We start from the raw sequence: 19,163 nt of genomic DNA, 5'->3' as shown, positions 1-19,163 counted from the left end.
AGAAAATTCCCAGCTTCACGGATGAGTTAGTTCCATGTGATTTTTTTTCTCCTTTTTTTTTTTTTTCCCAAAGAGCTAGCCTTGCAATATCAGAGTATTCTTTACATTCATCTAGGACTTGAACATAAAGGAGGAGGAAATTGGTTTCACAGTTTAATCACTAAGTTTCTAACAAACTGCATAAATTTTTTTTTTATTATATATAAATAAAGTCAGATGACAAACGGAAAAAAAGGAACGGTAAAATGTTTGCGACTACCTCGATGAGACTGGTTATAGGTTCCTGTGCTGACTGTCGTTACACCTTGAGTGAGCACACAAGCCAAGCTGTGCCCTCACTCCACCTGTCACTTCAGTGCCTGTGACACGTGTGCTGTGGTAGTGCATTTGCTCGTGCAGCTTTTAGTGAGCAAGTATGTACAGGCCTGAATCGAAGTGGGGAAGGGGGAGGTGGGAACAAAAGACCAGTGTGGCATTACAAGCCTTCTTAATCAATGACACATTTACAAGGAGTTCAAATATATACACAGTGATATCAGGAAAAGCATTTTTCTGAGGTTTGCATGAAAATGAGTTGACCTGACTCTGCCATCTCCCGTGTATTAATATTTGGGATTTGGGATAGAACTGTATATGTTTTTATTAGAGTTAAAAATATTTTTTGAGGTATGTAAATGTGGAATTAGATATCTGTGCACATTTTATTTCATTTTTTATTGTGCTTTAGGTGAAAGTTTGCAGAACAGATTAGTTTTTCATTAAACAGTTAATACACAGATTGTTTTGTGACATTGGTTACCAACCTGACAGTTAAAAATATTTTTAAAGAACTATTTTTAAAAGAATATTCAAAGCAAATGCTTGTGGAACTTTTGAAGCTCTTTGCAGACCTAAGTGTTTGTGGAACAGTTTGAAAAGTGCTGTAGTGTAGACCATGTGATTCCACATAGGAATGTTTTCTTTAATTTCTTTGAAATTCATATTTGAAATGCGAGTTCTGATAAATTAAGGAGAAAATATGAGGGTCTCTATTACAATGTGTTAAGGCTTATGAGTCTTGTATACTTAATAACAGCAAATCAGTAGTTAAGAAACCAATTAGTGGCAAAAATTGAGACAGAATTTACCCTCAAAAATATGTATGAGACATTTGTATAATTCACAATCTAATATTTAAAATGTCTTGAAAACACCTTTTTTTTTGCATGTATGATATCCTTGCTATATACATAATTTCCTATTATTAGTACATCTAAATTGAGACAGCAGTAAATTGAGTCCTAAATCTAATCTTTACAATGGGATTACAGAGCTCCCTTAACTTTCACACATTTATGTAGGTTTTATCTGAGAGGAAGATGTTAATACCCTTTGGGCTGTGTTAAAAAAAAAAAAGGACTAAAGGATGTAATGAGGATGTAGAGTTTTCACTCACGTTGCTTCCAAATAGATTCTTTTCTCTTCATGCAGTCACTGGGTTTTCTGCTCCATTCCTTTTCCTGTCAATCAGTTTCTTCACAGTTTTCAATCCGCTTTTCCTTTGCTTTGTATTTGTTAGAACCACAAAATGTATGATTTGAAAGAGATCCTAATGTTGGTACAGCCCTGTTCCATCTTACTGAAGTTCAGAGTGAAATGATCTCAACCAGATGCTGCCTGAAAAAGAGCTTGGTGTGTGTCTTTGTGTGTCCAGATTTACATAAAGGAAAAAAAAATTCCAAAGATAAATATTTTCCTAACTGACAGCTTTGGTCCTAGACTTTGAACTACTAATGGACAGAAAAATATTTGTATTGTTTTAGTAATGGCCCATGTATACCTACCTAATGCAGTGTAGGAGCCCTGGTGGCGCAGTGGCTAAAGTGCTCTTGGCTGCCAACCAAAAGGTTGGCAGTTTGAATCCACCAGCTGTTCTTTAGAAACCCGATGGGGCAGTTCTGCTCTGTCCTATAGGGTCTCTGAGAGTCAGAATTAACTCGACAGCAGTGGGTTTAACGTATTGGAGAAAAGAAATAGAAAGAGTATGGTCGTTGAGACAAGCAGATCTGAATTGAAATTTTAGTCTGGCTGCCTACTAGCTGTATGATCATGGAAAGTTGCTCATCCTCTCCGACTCTCATTTTCTTCATCTGTAAGAGGGAAATAACATATGTAAGGCTCCTTGTGCATATTAGGAGCTTAATAGAGTGTAGCCAAATAAATAAGTTATAATGATGAAAGATAAAGGATGGATCTGTTACAAGCATGACAGCTGAAAGTGAAAGAGGAGAAGAAGGGCTATAGCAGAAATAGTGTGGAAGACTAGGACAAATGGGGCACTGAAGTGGGCAGGGAATAGTTCAACTTGGATTTTTAGCTAGTTCTAGTATTTTAAAGCACATTCTATTCCTGTTTTCATTAGTGTATAACTTGCACAATTTTAGCCCTTATTGAACTTGAACATTTTCTTTTGTGATTTAATTGTAATTAAATTTTTGTGTCCATTTTGTTTGCCTTTATTAATATTATTGTTCTCTGAGTAATCACACACATTTTAATTTAACTTACAGGTGGCTGTTTGTTGCATCTGCTTTTTTGTTATTCTTCCTCTGAATCTTGTTGGTACAATACTTGGCCGAAATCTGTCAGGTCAGCCCAACTTTCCTTGTCGTGTCAATGCTGTGCCTCGTCCTATACCGGAGAAAAAATGGTAAAGAGAATGCTAAATCTTATGCAGTTGTTTTCTCATCATAGTTAAGTTCTTAAGGCTATTATGTGTTTATGTAACTTTAGGATTGGTATGTATTTATAAGAATGACTATCCTAGGTCATTCTTAGAATTCGTAGTTTTTACTTTTTCCCTCAACCTACATTGCTAGTCGTAGTAATAAATGATATCATTTCACTGTGAATTTTGGTGCTGTTTACAGCTAAGTCAAATGCTTTGATAAGTACACTAGTATGTAGGGGTGGATGGGAATTAAAGCTGCAAGTTTATTACTACAGCCCACAGGCCAAGTCTGACCTGCTGCCTGTTTTTGTAAATAAAGAGACACTGGAACATAGCCATGCCCCATCCGTTTGCCTGTTGTCTATGGCTGCTTTCACACAGCAGCATCAGAGTTGAGTAGTTATGGCAGAGACCATCTCCTCTGCAGGCCTGAAGTGTTTACTACCTGAATCTTTACAGGAAAAGTTTTCTAACCCCTGGTTTATAATTTTGTTTTCCTTTCTAGATATTTTATTATTCTAAACCATACTGACATATACATCCTGCAAATTGAGAGGTGAATTAGGATGGAGACCAATTATAATTTACTGATTTATATTCTTTATCTTCACTCTGTTGTTGTTGCTGTTAGGTGCTGTCGAGTTGGTTCTGACTCATAGTGACCCTATGCACAACAGAACGAAACACTGCCTGATTCTGTACCATCCTTAAAATTGTTGCTATGCTTGAGCGCATTGTTGCAGCCACTGTGTTCATCCATCTAGTTCAGGGTCTTCCTCTTTTTTGGTGACCCTCCACTTTACCAAGTATGATGTCCCTCTCCAGGGACTGATCCCACCTGATGGCATGTCCAAAGTATGTGAGACATATACTCGCCATCCTTGCTTCCAAGGAACACTTCACTTTGGGAGTGTGTAAACCAGTTGCCATCAGGTTGACTCTTAACTCATGGTGACCCAAAGTGTGTCAGAGTTGAACGGTGCTCCTTAAGGTTTTCAGAGGCTGATGTTTTGGAAGTAGATCTCCAGGCCTTTCTTCCAAGGCACCTCTGATTGGACTCAGTCCGCCAGCCTTTTTGTTAGCAGCCAAGTATGTTAACCATTTGCATCACCCAGGGACTCCTTGGGATAGTATAGAATCTCTCAAATACATGCCTGTCACATTTTTTTGCATGTGTTCTCGAGGACCTCATGTAATTCAAGGTTAGTCCTGACAAAAGGTGGTATATATTTCTCTTTAACAGCTGAAGAGGTGCCTCTGTGGCAATAATGTAAACATAGTTTAGAGTTCATCCCACCAGCCAGCTTTGAAATTTATGATTCTCGATAATCCATTTTTAATTTGGAGTGATTTGTATTTTTTTCAGATTTTGAACTAAAATGAGATGTCATTAATATTTTTATTTTTTTGTAATGTTTGTAATTAAAATTTGAACAAAATGTGAACTTGTATTGTTTCACCTTTTCAAATTAGTCAATTCATTGTTGTGCTGATTTATTCATTCTGTTTGTTCTTTATTTTCCTAATTCTTAATAGCTTACAAAAATTGGACAATCTCTCTGTACATTTATGACATTGCCCATCTCATAAGAATAGCTGTACAGTAGACTCTGCATAGCCTTGATAAGAGATAGGTATTGAAAAGCCTCTGTTCCTAGGCAGTTTGCCATATTATAAATACAACTTAATGTTCAGAGCCTTATGCAAACAGGTGATGATTGTCCTCTTTCTTTTGTAATGAGAGAAACGGAGGCTGAATAAAATGGCTCCTGTAGTTTCAGAGGAGAATGATCTTTTCTTCTAGACTTAGGAATTGGCTTTATTCTCTCCTTAGATTGGAACTTAGGAGAGATTTTGACTAGAATTTTTGTAGTCTGTTCTTTAAAGTCAATTCTTTCTTTCAAATCAAGATTAGACCTTTAGTACCCACTGTTATCTAATGTTCACCTCATCCCTTGGGAGGATAAGGTTAAAGGAAAAGCATCGTCAAAATCACAGGAGTTCCTCTAGGTCACTAGGTCTAGCAAAGGCAAGGAAGATGCAACACATGACACTCCTGGCCAGAGATGGGCCACATTTCGGTGTACAAAGAGCTCGTATGTATCTTCATTTTTTAAAATACATCACATGAGAACCAAAATCTGACTACTAGACCTGGCTCTCACTGTCATCTTGGGCAAAACTTTTAGCTTCTGTGGCCCTTGGCTTTCTATAAAATGAGGAAAGAAGGCTAGATTAAATGATTTTTAAGTTTGTTTTTGTTTTTTTTCCCCCAGCTCTCAAATTCTTTGTTTTTTTTTTTTCCTCAAGCAGTTTTTTAGTTTGTTCATTCCAGAGACATTAGTTTAGTATCACTTGTGTGCCAGGTACTGTGCTGGGCATCAGGAATAACTTGAATAGCTTCTGCCTGCCAGAGTTTATAATCTAGTGAGGTATGATGTATATGTAACTGACAGTTACAGTATGAAATGTTAAGTGCTGAGATGGAGTTATATTCAGGAGGCAGTAGAAGCATGGGGAAAGGGCCTGCCTCTTACTGGGAGACCCAGGGAAGGCTTTACAGAGGAGAACACTTAAGCCAAGACTTCAGGAAGACAAGAAAAGGCATTCCAGGTGGAGAATTAGTGGTTGCAGTTGGTATGTTTTTTAAGTGAATGAATAAGTTTTGCATTTTATATTTTATTCTTCCGTTGGCTCCATTATAACTCAGAACTTATAACACCTTAATTGTATAATTTGTAGGAAAAGGCATTGCAGAGCCTAGGAAAGCGTGAGCAAAGAGATGACAAGGCCACAGCCTGGGAAACATTTCCGATAGGGGTCCCAGGACTTAAACTCTCTTTCCCTGTGGGTTTCTGTAAATAAACACCCGTAAAGCTCTTAGGAGTTCTGGAGAAGTGGTAGAACAGGAGCAAACACTTTAGTCTTTCTGGACTTTTGCCAGTGGTATAGTTTATGTTCCCCAAATATCTCAGCCCTTAATGCTGGAAAGACATGATTATAACCTGTGGCTTATTTAAATAGTTTTAAGCCCCATCTCTGTATCATACCTGTTTGGATTTTGGTTGACTGTTTTTTTTTCTATTCTTCAGAGATTATTTAAGTACCAAGCATCTGCTTTCTACTATCAGCATTTATATAATATGAAAATCATATTAGAAATTTACTGTTAATTTTAATATTTTTCAGGTTCATGGAGCCTGCAGTTATTGTTTGCCTGGGAGGAATTTTACCTTTTGGCTCAATCTTTATTGAAATGTAAGTTTGGGTAATGTATTTATGTCTTGAGGGATTTGATTATAATAAGAGAATTTAGAAGGTGGGGTAGGTATAGAATTACCAGATGGGAGGGCATCTAAAGGAATTAGTCTGTTGATTCCACTGTTTCCAGAAAGAGCTCTACGTAGGCTATCTAAACGTAGTTGTCTGTCCTATTCTCAAATATTCAGGTGAAGTTTATACTTTTTTTATATTGCTTTCTAGACCTTTCTCACCTAACAGGAGATCTTAGAAATGAAAGCATGCATGCTAGAGAGCGGTAGACCAGCCTTTGACTACATGCAGGATGTAAGGAAGTACTGGTTTTCATTGTTTTTTTAAAAATATTTTTCAAAGTCCAGGGAAAACTATTACCTACTAGTTAGTCTAGACTGAGATGTCTTTTGACTCATAGTTATTCCTGGCCTCTTTTTCCATAAAGGCCTGCAGAAGTGCTGGGAAGTCTGTATATGTTTGGGGGTAGGAGATATGCCACTTAGTGCCCAGTTCATCACACCATATTTCCTGTGTGCGTCCTTGGTCACCACTGCAGAATTATCAGCTTTTTTCCCCTCATTCTCTGTCCCCATGTTCCTTGAAGGGAACTCTCTGAGCATTTTAGGCAAGACATGTCACTATATGGGACTTTGTCAGGTACTGCAGTCATAGACGCCTGGATTCTGCCCTGTAATTGCCATTTGCAGTGACCACTCAAAATGCCTCTGTATGTTTGCTCCTCTGCTGCTTCTCTCTTGTGCAGTGGAAGCCACCCTAACAAGCATAGTTAGATCTGGTGGTTGGTTACGCAAGAGAGTTGGCTTATGTAAGGGAATTACAAAAAATCATACAGGCATAACGTTTTAACTTAAAGGAACTAAATGTACATCCTTCAGCAGCCTTTTTTTTTTTTTAAACATAAAGCCAAAGTCTTTTCCTTGAATATGTATCTACTGATTAAAATTTCCATCACTTTTCCTTTGACATTCAGGTCACTATGAGTCAGAATCGACTCAACGGCAACGAGCTTGATTTTTTTTTTTTCATAATGCATCATCTCTGTTTTCTAGCCCTTTTAAGTGGAGCAAGAACATAAACATCTGTCTGAGACGTTCTAAGTGCACAGTCCTTCTGGATGTGGTCATTTGTCCCGTCTTTTATAGTTGGCCCACCCACACCTAATTTTATAACTTTTTTTTAGCAACTCACCTTACGGATTCTTTTTCCAAAGCATTCAACATGATTTTCTTTGAAACCACAGCTCCTTTTTGCGCTCATGTTTATTGGCTTATGTAGCATTTAATTAAATTATGTAATTACACTAACAAGTACAACTGATATAAGTAGTTTGGGGGACTACTCCTGGTGGTCACCTGCCAGTACGAGTGGGCTCTGGACATTCGTTAGCGTCTTAGGGATTGGAGTGTGTGGCACTTTCGCACAGGGTTTAATAAGCCAGTTCACGAGCTTCTTCTGTAATTCGAGGCTGATCCTGCTTTGTTTCCTCAATCTGACTTGACATTTGTTGTTTCTTTCTCTCCCCTGTCCCCAGTATCTTCTGAGTCACATCTCTTCCTGCTTTCTCAGGCACACTGTTGCATTAGATGATTTCTCTCTGTTGGCATCTTTTGACCACCCTCAAACCTTTGCTCCTCCTGGTAGCTGAATTGATCTTTCTAAGGTACCAGTCTGATGATGTAACTTCTTTGCTAAAGACTTCTCATTTTCATTGAGTTAAGGTCCAAACTCCATAACATGGCAGATAAAGAACCTCACTTCTGGCCCCTGTTCACTTCAACCTCATCTCTTAGCTCTCACCCCTTCCTTTGAAGTTCTAGCCATACTGAATTATTTTGAGTTTTTCAAATTACAGTGAACTCCTTATCTGTGAGTCCTTTCCTTTGTTGTTCCTGTGCCTGGAACACTCTTCTAGTTCCTGCCCCCATATGCCTGATCTGGTTCTTTCCACTAACCGCCAGCCCTGCCCAGCCAAACTGATAAGATGCTCCTCCTATGTGCTTCTTAACATAAATCACAGTGTATCAGGATTGCCTCTTTACTGGTGTTTCTCCACTAGGCAGTAATATTCTTGAGGGTAGAGATGTTGTTGTCTTCACAGCTCTATCCTCAGTGCTTCCCTGATGTGTGGTAGGGGTGCTGTAAATATTTGTTGAAAGAATGAATGATGAATAAATGAACAAACAGAAGACAACGAGAAAAAGAAAAGAAGACTAAAAGGCCCCATTCTAATTCAGTGATGACTTGGGTAATGGATTTAGAGTGGCGAGTGTTTTCTTAATTTCAAGTCTTCCTAATGCCCTTTCACTTGGGTGTCCTCTGAAGGCAGTGTGAACCTTCTCAGGCTCTATTTTCCTAGTTATTTTCTTTTCCCACTTTTATTTGTTATTACTTATATCATAGGGTACTTCATAAAATACAAAACACATTGCTTGAATAATGCAGAATCTAGAGAAAATGAATAAGGGAATTGACTTTATTTTAGAAATAAGGATTTTTAACTTTTTATTGATTCTTTGCCACATTTTATTCCTTTAAGCTTCTGATTTATTCAGTTTGCTTAGAGATGAAAACTGTATTGATGAATCTGTCTTTGAAAGATTATCCAAGAAAATGTTTTTGAGAGAATTTTGGAGGATTTAATAGATGAGAAAGGGCAGAGGAAACTGTCGTAAGTTACTTAAAAGAAAAACATTGAGATTTAAGTGAGGAAAACATGGGAACTAAGATGTAAGCTAGGCTTTGCAAGAGCGGAGTGAAGGTCAAGAATAAAGACTAGTAAACTTTGTTTTTATTGCATTTAATTTAGGTATTTCATCTTCACATCTTTCTGGGCGTATAAGATCTACTATGTCTATGGCTTCATGATGCTGGTGCTGGTCATCCTGTGCATTGTGACTGTCTGTGTGACCATTGTGTGCACATACTTTCTCCTAAATGCCGAGGATTACAGGTGGTAAGTACTTACTGGAAACCCTGGTGGTGTAGTGGTTAAGTGTTACGGCTGCTAACCAAGAGATCAGCAGTTCAAATCCACCAGGTGCTCCCTGGAAACTCTATGGGGCAGTTCTTCTTTGTTCTATAGGGTCGCTAAGAGTCGGAATCAACTCAGTGGCACTGGGTTTGGGTTTTTTTGGAAGTCCTTACTGGAACAGATGAGGCCAAGGGCTTTTTTGAATTAGTGGGAAGAACCACTGGGGACCATAATATTTTAAAATAAGAGTCCATTTTAAGTGTTTCAAGCAGAATAAAAGATTTGCATAGAAATCTTGCTATTTAAGATGGTGTAGGGTTTGCCCCCACCCCTACCCCCTAGTGATAAAAAAGATGACGATTTTAGAGGAAAAATAAAATCAGGCAATTTTTGTTGTTTTTTATTTTTTACTAATGACGAATACCGTGTTAAAAAATATTTTTACAAGGTGCTTGATGTGGAAACGCAAGGACATTTAGGTCTGAAAAAGGAAATATCTTACTTAAGGGAATCAGACAAAAGTCAGGATCTCTCCTTCCAGTTCTCTCCTGCCCGTATGTTGAAGTGCCATGTACCTGCATTTGTTTTTTTAAATGTGCAGAATTTTAAGGAATGTTTTCATAAGATACTTTGCTTTAAAGTCTTTGGTTCAGTACCATTCAGTCAGAAGAGTTACTTTGTGTTTTTTCAGGCAATGGACAAGCTTTCTCTCTGCTGCATCCACTGCAATCTATGTTTACATGTACTCCTTTTACTACTATTTTTTCAAAACAAAGTAAGTGGAGACATTTCCTCAGCGCATACTTTGTAAACTAAATTTACCCTTTACTGAATTTTGAGGCCTATGTTGAAAGTAAAAAATAGATGTACTATTTGTACCTATTTTGTTTTATTTCAGGATGTATGGCTTATTTCAAACGTCGTTTTACTTTGGCTATATGGCGGTATTTAGCACAGCCTTGGGGATAATGTGTGGTAAGTTCTAAAATTCTTGTAATACCCTGAGTAAATCTTTGTCTCAGAATCAGAAAAATATAGTAACCAGAAATTAAGGAATTACATCCTCTTATTGGATCTGGAACACCAAAATAAACTCAAGAGTCTGATTTCAGCCCTTTTGACTATTCCACCAAAACCAAAAAACCAAACCCACTGCCGTCGAGTCAATTCTGACTCATAGCAACCCTATAGGACAGAGTAGAACCGCCCCACAGAGTTTCCAAGGAGCGCCTGGCGGATTCAAACTGCCGACCTTTTGGTTAGCAGCTGTGGCACTTAACCGTTATGCCACCAGGGTTTCCATCTATTCCACAAAAGCTAATTTATTCCCTCATGGATTCCCATTCTTATTTTCTGTTCCTGATAATTCTGTATTGCACTATTTTCAGTCCCACAATTAGTATTCTCATTCATATTGAGAATTGGCTCCTTTTTTTAGCTTATATTTATCCAAGGAGATCATGATACATGCAGCATAAGGTGTTGGTTGAATGATTTTTATTTGGAAGTTTCTCCAGCTATTCACGGAGGTAACATTGTCCAGGAGGCAGAGCAGTTTCCGGGTTATGAGTACACACTTGGGTGTCTACAGACTGGCTTAAGTTCTGGCTGTGCCACGTGTATGCCCTGTACCTTGGTCAAGTAGTAATGCCTACCTCATAGGGTTGTGATGACGATTCAGTGATCGTACGTGGGTAAGCCTCAGATAGATGGTAGAAGCTTAGAGAGGTGGTGGCTGCTGCTGTTACTACATTAATGAGGCCTAGAAGTCTTCGGGCTTCCTCCTGCTTTGGAATTATGCCTGTTTCTGCGCAGTCAGTGGGTTTTTATACTTTGTGTTTTCACCTCAGAACAATTTCATGACACTAAGTCCAGGCAGAGAGGTACATTAAGGCCAGAGACTCATGCGCCATCTCACTTTTTTCCTGGCTCAGTTTTAAACTCTATAAATGAGGCTAATTTCTTAGTTATCTCATTAAGATTATATAAAGCTAAAGGATAATCACTGTGGAAACATTTCCAGATACTGGATAGTTCAGACCCTGCTCCTTTTCCTGTTATTTGCCACTGACTTTTAAAGAAATTTTTTTAAATAGTTCCACTGTTAGCAGTAGGGTGGGCAGTGGGATAAAGAAGATACGATAATCTTGTTAAAATCTGGGTCCTAGTATGACATTTGTGGACACCTTTGGGGTACCAAGATTGCTTTTGTTCCTCCATCAAGAGCCTTATCAATTCATATATACCATGGATGTGATCATGTACACACACACACACACACACACACAAATGAGATTTGACTATAAAGTAGTGAAACTAACTCCGCAAGCTATAAGGGAAGATCTTCTCTGCATTATAGTCCCATGTTTCCTTTATAGGTGCTGTGAGGACCTGTGATAATTAATTAGCTAGCCAACTCTGAGGGGAAGGTGAACAGAAGCTAAAGGGTTAAAGTCAATTTGTGTCATGTGAGAATGTCCTTGCTATCCTTAGGCGACCACAGGTGACTACCCTTCTTATAGAATATTGCTGACTGGGCTCCTCTTTATTTAGTGTGTTCCTATGGACCTTTCTTGATTATCACCAGCATTCAGTAAAGTATAGAATTATGTGATTATACAAAGGGTTAATTTTTTGTGGGGGGGGCGTACTCAACTTTTTCTATATCTGATCTTAGGAAAACCTAGAAAGGTAATACCTTGAGGTTTACAAAGAAAATGGAATGACTCTAGCTAAATTTTTTTGAGTACTTGTCGAAATTTTACCTTTGCTGCCTGAAAATCTTGGCACATTTACAGTTCTGCTGTTCTGACTGTGACCCAGCACTTATTTTTTAATGAGTTTTTATACCTTCAGTGCTAATGTATTTTGGGGTGGGGGGAAGCTCTTCAGACTGGGACCGATGAAAATATGACTGTAATACAAAAATTGTGTACACCCATCAATTTATGTTGCAGATTTTTTGTTTTAAGTTGGTACTTGAAAGGAAAATAAGTGCTGACTTTTTTTAATATAGAAAAAAAGAAATGACTATGTTAAAGTAGATAGACTGTTGTAGTCTTTATTTTTTAAGCACAATAGCATTTTAGTTTTAGAGAAATTAAGTTGAAAATTATACCTCTATTATTCCCAAGATGTTGAGAGCATATTTGGTGTCCTCTTTTTATGAAGTAATATTTATAAGTTTATTCTTGAGGTACTCATAAGATTAGGAAAAGTGATTCTCTAGGTTAATACTGTTTTGCTTTTAAGTACATCTCTGCTCAGAGGGCAAAAGTGTTTTGTAAGTCTAGAAAGTTGGATTTGGTTATTGGACCAGTGTTATATTATGCTGGTTTTTGATGCTAGTTAAATTTTTATAGATATTTCATGTTCTAGGAATTCAAGTTTATTTTTGCAAAATTGAGTGATATTTTTCTTACCTTATATGGAAATGCATATAACAACTTTAAAATGCATTATCGCTGTTTTAAAGTATAATACCATTAGTTCATATTATAAAAGAAATGTCCATTCATTGCAGAAATAATTGGAAATAGGTTTGCTTTGTCTATCTTGGTGAGGGTGGTTTTGTTTTTTACTTACAATATTTAGTTATGGGAAATTTTCAAATATGTACAAAAAGAGAGACAATCATATGTCATACACGCAACATCAGTATTACCAAGGCATGGCCAATGTTGCTTTATTTACACCTCCACCTACCCCTCTCTTGAAGGAGCCTGGGTGGTACAGTGTTTAAAGTGCTTAGCTGCTAACCAAAATGTCGGTGGTTCGAACCCACCAGCCACTCTGCAGGAGAAAGATACGGCAGTCTGTGTCCATAAAGATTTACAGCCTTAGAAACCCTATGGGGCAGTTATACTCTGTCCTGTAGGTTCACTGTGAGTGGAATTGACTAGGTGGCAGTGGGTTTGGGACCCCTCTCTTAATCAACATGAATCTCAGACCTGTCATTTCATCTGTAAATATTTCTGTGCGTGTGTGTGATAAGCATAATTCCTTAATATGATCAAATATTTAGTTGGTATTCACATTTCTCCAATCAGCCTCTACTTCTCTTTTAATACGGTTTGTTCACATCAAGAGCCAAATAAGGCCCATACCTTGCTTGATTGAAATGTCTCTTGGCTCTTTTAAACTTTGGATATTCTCTCTCTTTTCCCTTGTATTTTAAGAACTTTTTTTTTTCCTCTCTCTCTCTCTTTCTTTGTTTCGTTCCTGTAGAGTTTTCCACACTAAGGATTTTGCTAATTATATTCCTGAGTTGTCATTTAACATGTTCTTCGTGTGTCCCCCCTCCCCTCCAGTATTTTCTATAAAGTGGTAGCTAAGCTAGATCATATTCAAGAATACTTGGCCAAGAATACTGAACAAATGGTTTGTAAGCTTCTGCCAGGCAGCACAGAATGCCTGGTTGTCTTCTTTGTGAGGTTAGCAGCCATTGACAATTGTTGCCTAACTCAAATAATTCATTAGTGATTACAGTATTCTAATTCTGCTGATATTTTTATATTTATTAGCTGGAATACTTCTATAAGGAGAAATTTTCTTTCATCAACCATTTGGTCACCTTGAGATACAGTTTCATATATAGGAAAAGCAAGATAAATGTGTGTTTCTTTCCTTGTATGTACCAGTTGAGTGAATAGAAGTTGATTCAAAGGTGACCAGTTAGGTGTTTGTGTGTGTATATATGTGTGTTGTTATTAACTTATGGGAGGTTTGCTTTTAAACTTTCAAGAATGTTGGGCCAGAGGGTAAATTCCTAAGTTCAGTGGTTAATGGTTTTATGACTTGAATGACCAGCTACTTTGTTCTAAAAAGTCTAAAAAGTGTTTGCAGTAAAGAACTGTCTAGATCATTCATTCATTCAACAGATATTTATTGGGTACCTTATCATGTGCCAGTCAACTCAACGGCACTGGGTTTGTGTTTTGGATCATGTGCCAGACACTAGTTTAGCCACTGAAGATATTATTTAATAAAACAGACAATTATCCTTGCTTCTTGGTGTTTTGAGCACCATTTGAGGGTAATTATTAAAACACAGCATTTCAAAATTCCTGACCTGTTTACCTAGCTCTCTTATCCACGCTTTCAAATATGTCTTCCTTTCTACTAACTATACAACTTAAACATAAAATAGAAATCATAGAAAATGCCTCTTCTCTAGAGTTTCAGATGGTGTTGGGTCATGGTTCTCTGTCCTTCCCTGTGAGAATCCACAGTCACTTCTTGCTTACTTATCCATAAGGTTTAGGGAACATCTGTTGCTGTTTCTCCAATGACTTGGACTAATACATGCTCAAATAAATGAGGACATATTTTTTCATTTCTCAGATTGTTGTGATTATCAAATTAGTCTTGCTTTGTAAGAGGTGTATTTTAATTTTCATAGTTATTGATTATACAAATAATAATTGATGCTTGATTCTAAAAACTTGTTATATGAAGGTAACAGGTGATTTGGAAAGCAAATGACATAATTTTAATAACTTCTGAGAATATTAACATAAAGATGTTATCCTGAAAAAAGAATAACTTTCCAGAGCAGAGAACACTTAGTGTCTGTAAAAGATCAAGACTACTCTGTATGTATTTGTTTCAAAGTAATCTTATTTTATCTTTGCAGGAGCGATTGGTTACATGGGAACAAGTGCCTTTGTCCGAAAAATCTATACTAATGTGAAAATTGACTAGAGACCCAAGAAAACCTGGAACTTCGGATCAATTTTTCTTTCGTGGGGGTGGAACTTGCACAGCAAAAAAAGGCGCAAGAAGAGATTTGGGCTTTAACACTGGGTACTTTGTGGGTCTCTGTTTCACGGATGGCTTAAAGTAACACCTATTTCCATTGATCCTAGGTTCTCACTGACTGCTTTCTCCAACTGTTCACAGCAAATGCTTGGATTTTATGCAGTAGGCATTACTACAGTACATGGCTAATCTTCCCAAAAACTAGCTCATTAAAGATGAAATAGACCAGCTCTCTTCAGTGAAGAGGACAAATAGTTTATTTAAAGCATTTGTTCCAATAAAATAAATAGAGGGAAACGTGGATGCTAAAATTACATGAATAGAAATCTTCCTGGCACTTAGAGTTTCTACATTATTGAAAAATGATGTTCCAGAAAGATTACTTTTTTCTCTTATTTTTACTGCCATCATTAACCTATTGTGGGACATTTTTATATATTGAATCTGGGTTCTTTTTTGACCTTTTTTCTTTCGATTCAACTGCATCCTTTTTTTTAAAGAGAGAATTAAAAAAATATAATTCCTGCATGTAATATATCTGCTGTCATCTTAGTTGGACCAACTTCCCATTTATTTATCTTAAAACTATCCAGTTACATCTTAATTCCATCCAAAGAAGATACAGTCTGAAGATAGAGGTGTACTCTCTACAATGCAATTTACTGTACAGTTAGAAAGCGAAGTGTTAAATGGAGAAGATATTTGTTTTTATTAAACATTTTGAGATTTAGATAAACAGCATTTTAACTGAATATCTAAAGTGATTATCTTTTTTTCCCCCCGAGTTAGTCTTACATCTTTTTGGGTTTGAATGAAGGCTTTACATAAAAAATTGTTAAAAACATGGGGGGTGGGTAATACGTGTATATAACATTCAATAATGTAATGTAGGTGTAGATTCCCAAATGCATTTGGATGTACAGATTGACAACAGAGTACTTTTTTTCTGATGATTGGTGTTGAAATATGTGAGTTTGGGTGGCTTTTGACATCTTGCCTACCATTGCATGAAACATTGGGGTTTCTTCAAAATGTGTGTGTCATACTTATTTTGGGATGGGAGATTGTTTTCTTCTGTTTCTTTTCTGAGACTCCTACAGGAGCTAAATTTGTAATTTAGAAACATTTAATTTTGTTAATCCTGTCTGGGACACTTAAGTAACATCTAAAGCATTACTGCTTTAGAATGTTAAAATAAAATTTCCTGACCAAATTGTTTTGTGAAAATAGATGTGTTTGCAATTTGAAAATACCTGTTCAAAAGACAATACCACTGAATGCCATTTTTAAACTATATTATAAAATAGGTTTTTCTAATACAGGAGACCTACACCTTAAAATCTCCAAACTTACTTACATCTGGATTATCGAGTGTAGTGACAAAGTGAATGACAAGCCCTACTTGAATTAAATTGTGGCACAAAATCTGGCCAGTTTGGTGTACCCTGTGAAAGTGGGGATGGGGTAAAAATGGTCAGCTCACTATTGGATGAACAAATAGAGGTTACAGTTTTCTAAGACAAGTGATACTAATTTTGGATACATCTTTCTGGAACTGCCCATAATGTGAACTTTTCCTAGAACCACTGAGTTTCTAGTTAAATAGTTTGCTATGCAAATGACCACCTGAAACAATACTGTATATTGGTATTTTTAGAAAGACTCAAAAACAGCTGTATTTAAACCTTAATGTGCAGCTCATGCCATTAATAGTTAATAAGGTGTTTTCATTACAAAATATGTTCTCTAAATGATGGACTCTGCATCCTATAATGTGGCATGTAAGGCTAATGAAGAGGGGGAAGCTTGCTTTCTTACTGCCACTAAGTATGGTTGATATGAGCAAACAAATTTGATCAGAAGTTGGAGGTAAATCCTCTTTTTTAAGCCAAATGTTCTATTAAATATAATCCATTAGTGCTTCCATTTTCTGGTCCTTCTTACCTGCCTTTAAGATCTTATAAGAAAAGAAACTAAAAATCAACATTTAATTGCTTATATTAGGTAACTTTTTACTACATGTAAGGCACTTTTAACATAACACATAGTCTATCTGATGGAGTATAAATTGGACAGCAGGGTTTTGTCTTAAAATGAAATTTGTTTCTCATGATATGAATCTTGCAGGTAAGATGCAGGGTTATTAAAGAATGTTTGGTTTAGCTGCTTTCAGGTGCACCAGTTCTTTCTACTAAATTGAGTGTTATTCGAAGTTCTTTGAAATCTGTAGTGAAAAAAATAACTTCCTGATTTACACATACATTAAGAGCTCCATTAAATGACTATAAATCACCTTGAAAAGTCTTCAGCAAATACGTATTGGTTAATAGCATCATAGAGGTGCTGAATGAATATGTGTGTGTGTTTGGAAGAAAATGTAATTCACAAACCGTTTAGTTCCGTAGGGCTCAGTTGTTGAAGAGTAAAATAGAATGTTATTTAAGTTAATTAAAGGGTGGGATTTTCTCGCCCCATTAATTTTGTGTATCTTTCATTTGTTAACATTATTTACTCAACTTATCAACTGATGCTTTGAACACTCTCGAAAACTGACTAAGGGATCAACTTTCCCTGTGTATCTATGATGCATGTTTCTCCTGAAATTTAACTACACTAGTAGTTGACATCATTATACATTATCCTAGTACAAGAGTAGGATAAGATGGAAATGTGATGCTGGAGGGATGGTAAAGCATTCTTTAGTATATCATGTTGGGCTCCTAGATTGTACTGGGTCGGCCCATAAATCAAGCCCCATAGTCTTAGAATTCATTATATTGTGCTAATATCTGAACCTAGTGAATGGTGTGCTCAGGTGTTTTCCATTGCCAGTGGATGGATCTCTTTATAAAGGTGGTTGCTGCAAATTCCAACTCTTCCAAAAGCCACTTTATTTAGGGTTTATCTCAAGTTGTATTCATTTTGATAAAGTTTTTGTTTCCTAAATGTTTACTAACCACCTTATGCCAAATGTCTTGCAAATAAATGTTATTAAAAAAAACTTCCTGAATTCTTACAAATGTAAAATAAGAAGTATATTAATGTAATTTGTTCAGGAAAAATAAGTACCGAACAGCTTTTGTATATTAATGCTGGGGGGATAAAAGCTTATTTGTAATCTATACACTGCAGTTCCATCTGGATTTTAAGCTTAGGTTGCAGCGTGGCTTAGTGCTTCATCCTGTTGATTTATTGGAACATAATAAATAGGAGTAGTGACATATGAAAACACAAGTATTCATTAATGTTTTATATCTTCATCAAAATTCCATAGTTAAGCTATATTTTAGCAATCAAAGTGTTTAAAAGGCCAGAGAAATGAAAATTTGTAGAGATTGCTCAATTTGGAAATGTGTACATAAATCGGCTAGACTAGACTTAGAGGTAGGGTAGATCAAAAGTTAACACATAGCTGCAAAAGTTTTTGTCAGATTGAAAATCAGTATGAGGAATAGCTCTAGGGCATTATGAACATTTCCTAAAAGCCATTTGATTTGACATTTTTATTGGCACTGTAGACAGAAAAGCGCAAAGACAAAAGTAAACTTAAGTTCTTATTTCACCGTCATGAAAGCTGCCTATGTTGAAGTATTGGTGAACTAGTCTTGCTAAGAAATGACTGATACAGCAGTGTTGCATGCTTACCCCAGTTATCGATTTAAGTCATTTGAAAGTTATGTTATAAGCAAAAAATTAAGGCGAGGAAGAAATAACATGGGCTTTTATGTGAAGGGCAGCAGAGTGTACTTGGAAAGGCGGTCTCACTTGGGCTTTTCATCTGTGTCAAACTCGAATCTCTAAATCCCCACAGAGCACGGACATTCGTTGACAGAATTGGGAGGAAACAATTATTGCCGATGATTACTTCCATTTTGTATACACCCCTGGTTTGTGTAGGCCATCTTCCAGCTGGCTTTTAGTAGTAGAAATTCAGTATATAATGTATCAAAATCATTTGAGGTTCTAATCTAGTCTGTTGATTTAACTGACGTTGGATTTTTAAAAAGTAATAAAAAGTTAAATGTACTTCCCTTGGATGCTTTATTTCTTTCCTTTTTGAAACAGGTGAATGAAGCATAAGGGATAACCCACTGTTAATTGGAATGTATATGAAGAGATTACTAATAATTTCCCACAAGTAAAACAGGGGTCAGTAAACTTTCTGTAAAGAGCAGATAGTAAACATTTTAGGCTTTGTAGGCCTGTGGTCTCTGTTGCCAACTACTCAGCTCTGTCATAGTAGCAAAAAAGCAGCCACAGTGAACAGTACCTGGCTGAGTTCCAATATAACTTTATTTACAAAAACGGCCAGTGGTCTGGAGTTTGCCAACCCCGGAAATGAAGAATTTAAAATTTAAGGTTTCATTTCCCTCCGACTTTATATTTTGAAAAAAATTTTAAATGTACAAAAAAGTTGAATGTACAATAAGGTTTGCCTTTTAAAAA

At 36.6% G+C, this 19,163-nt stretch overlaps 1 protein-coding gene across 1 annotated transcript in view; it reads left to right on the top strand.

Annotated features, from left to right (window-relative positions):
• Positions 1-18,319, top strand: part of TM9SF3 (transmembrane 9 superfamily member 3) — a 60,767-nt gene extending 42,448 nt beyond the window's left edge. Inside the window, exons 10-15 of the mRNA XM_049854972.1 lie at positions 2,550-2,689; positions 5,900-5,968; positions 8,793-8,939; positions 9,649-9,732; positions 9,856-9,932; positions 14,593-18,319. Coding sequence (XP_049710929.1) covers positions 2,550-2,689; positions 5,900-5,968; positions 8,793-8,939; positions 9,649-9,732; positions 9,856-9,932; positions 14,593-14,660 — 585 coding nt within the window. The 3' untranslated portion in view covers positions 14,661-18,319. The remainder of the gene's footprint in view (positions 1-2,549; positions 2,690-5,899; positions 5,969-8,792; positions 8,940-9,648; positions 9,733-9,855; positions 9,933-14,592) is intronic.
• The last annotated feature ends 844 nt before the right edge of the window (positions 18,320-19,163 follow it).

The sequence above is a fragment of the Elephas maximus genome, chromosome 16 (genome assembly GCF_024166365.1).
Source record: "Elephas maximus indicus isolate mEleMax1 chromosome 16, mEleMax1 primary haplotype, whole genome shotgun sequence".
In the NCBI taxonomy this organism is placed as follows: domain Eukaryota; kingdom Metazoa; phylum Chordata; class Mammalia; order Proboscidea; family Elephantidae; genus Elephas; species Elephas maximus.
This window is presented reverse-complemented; position numbering and strand designations above follow the sequence as displayed.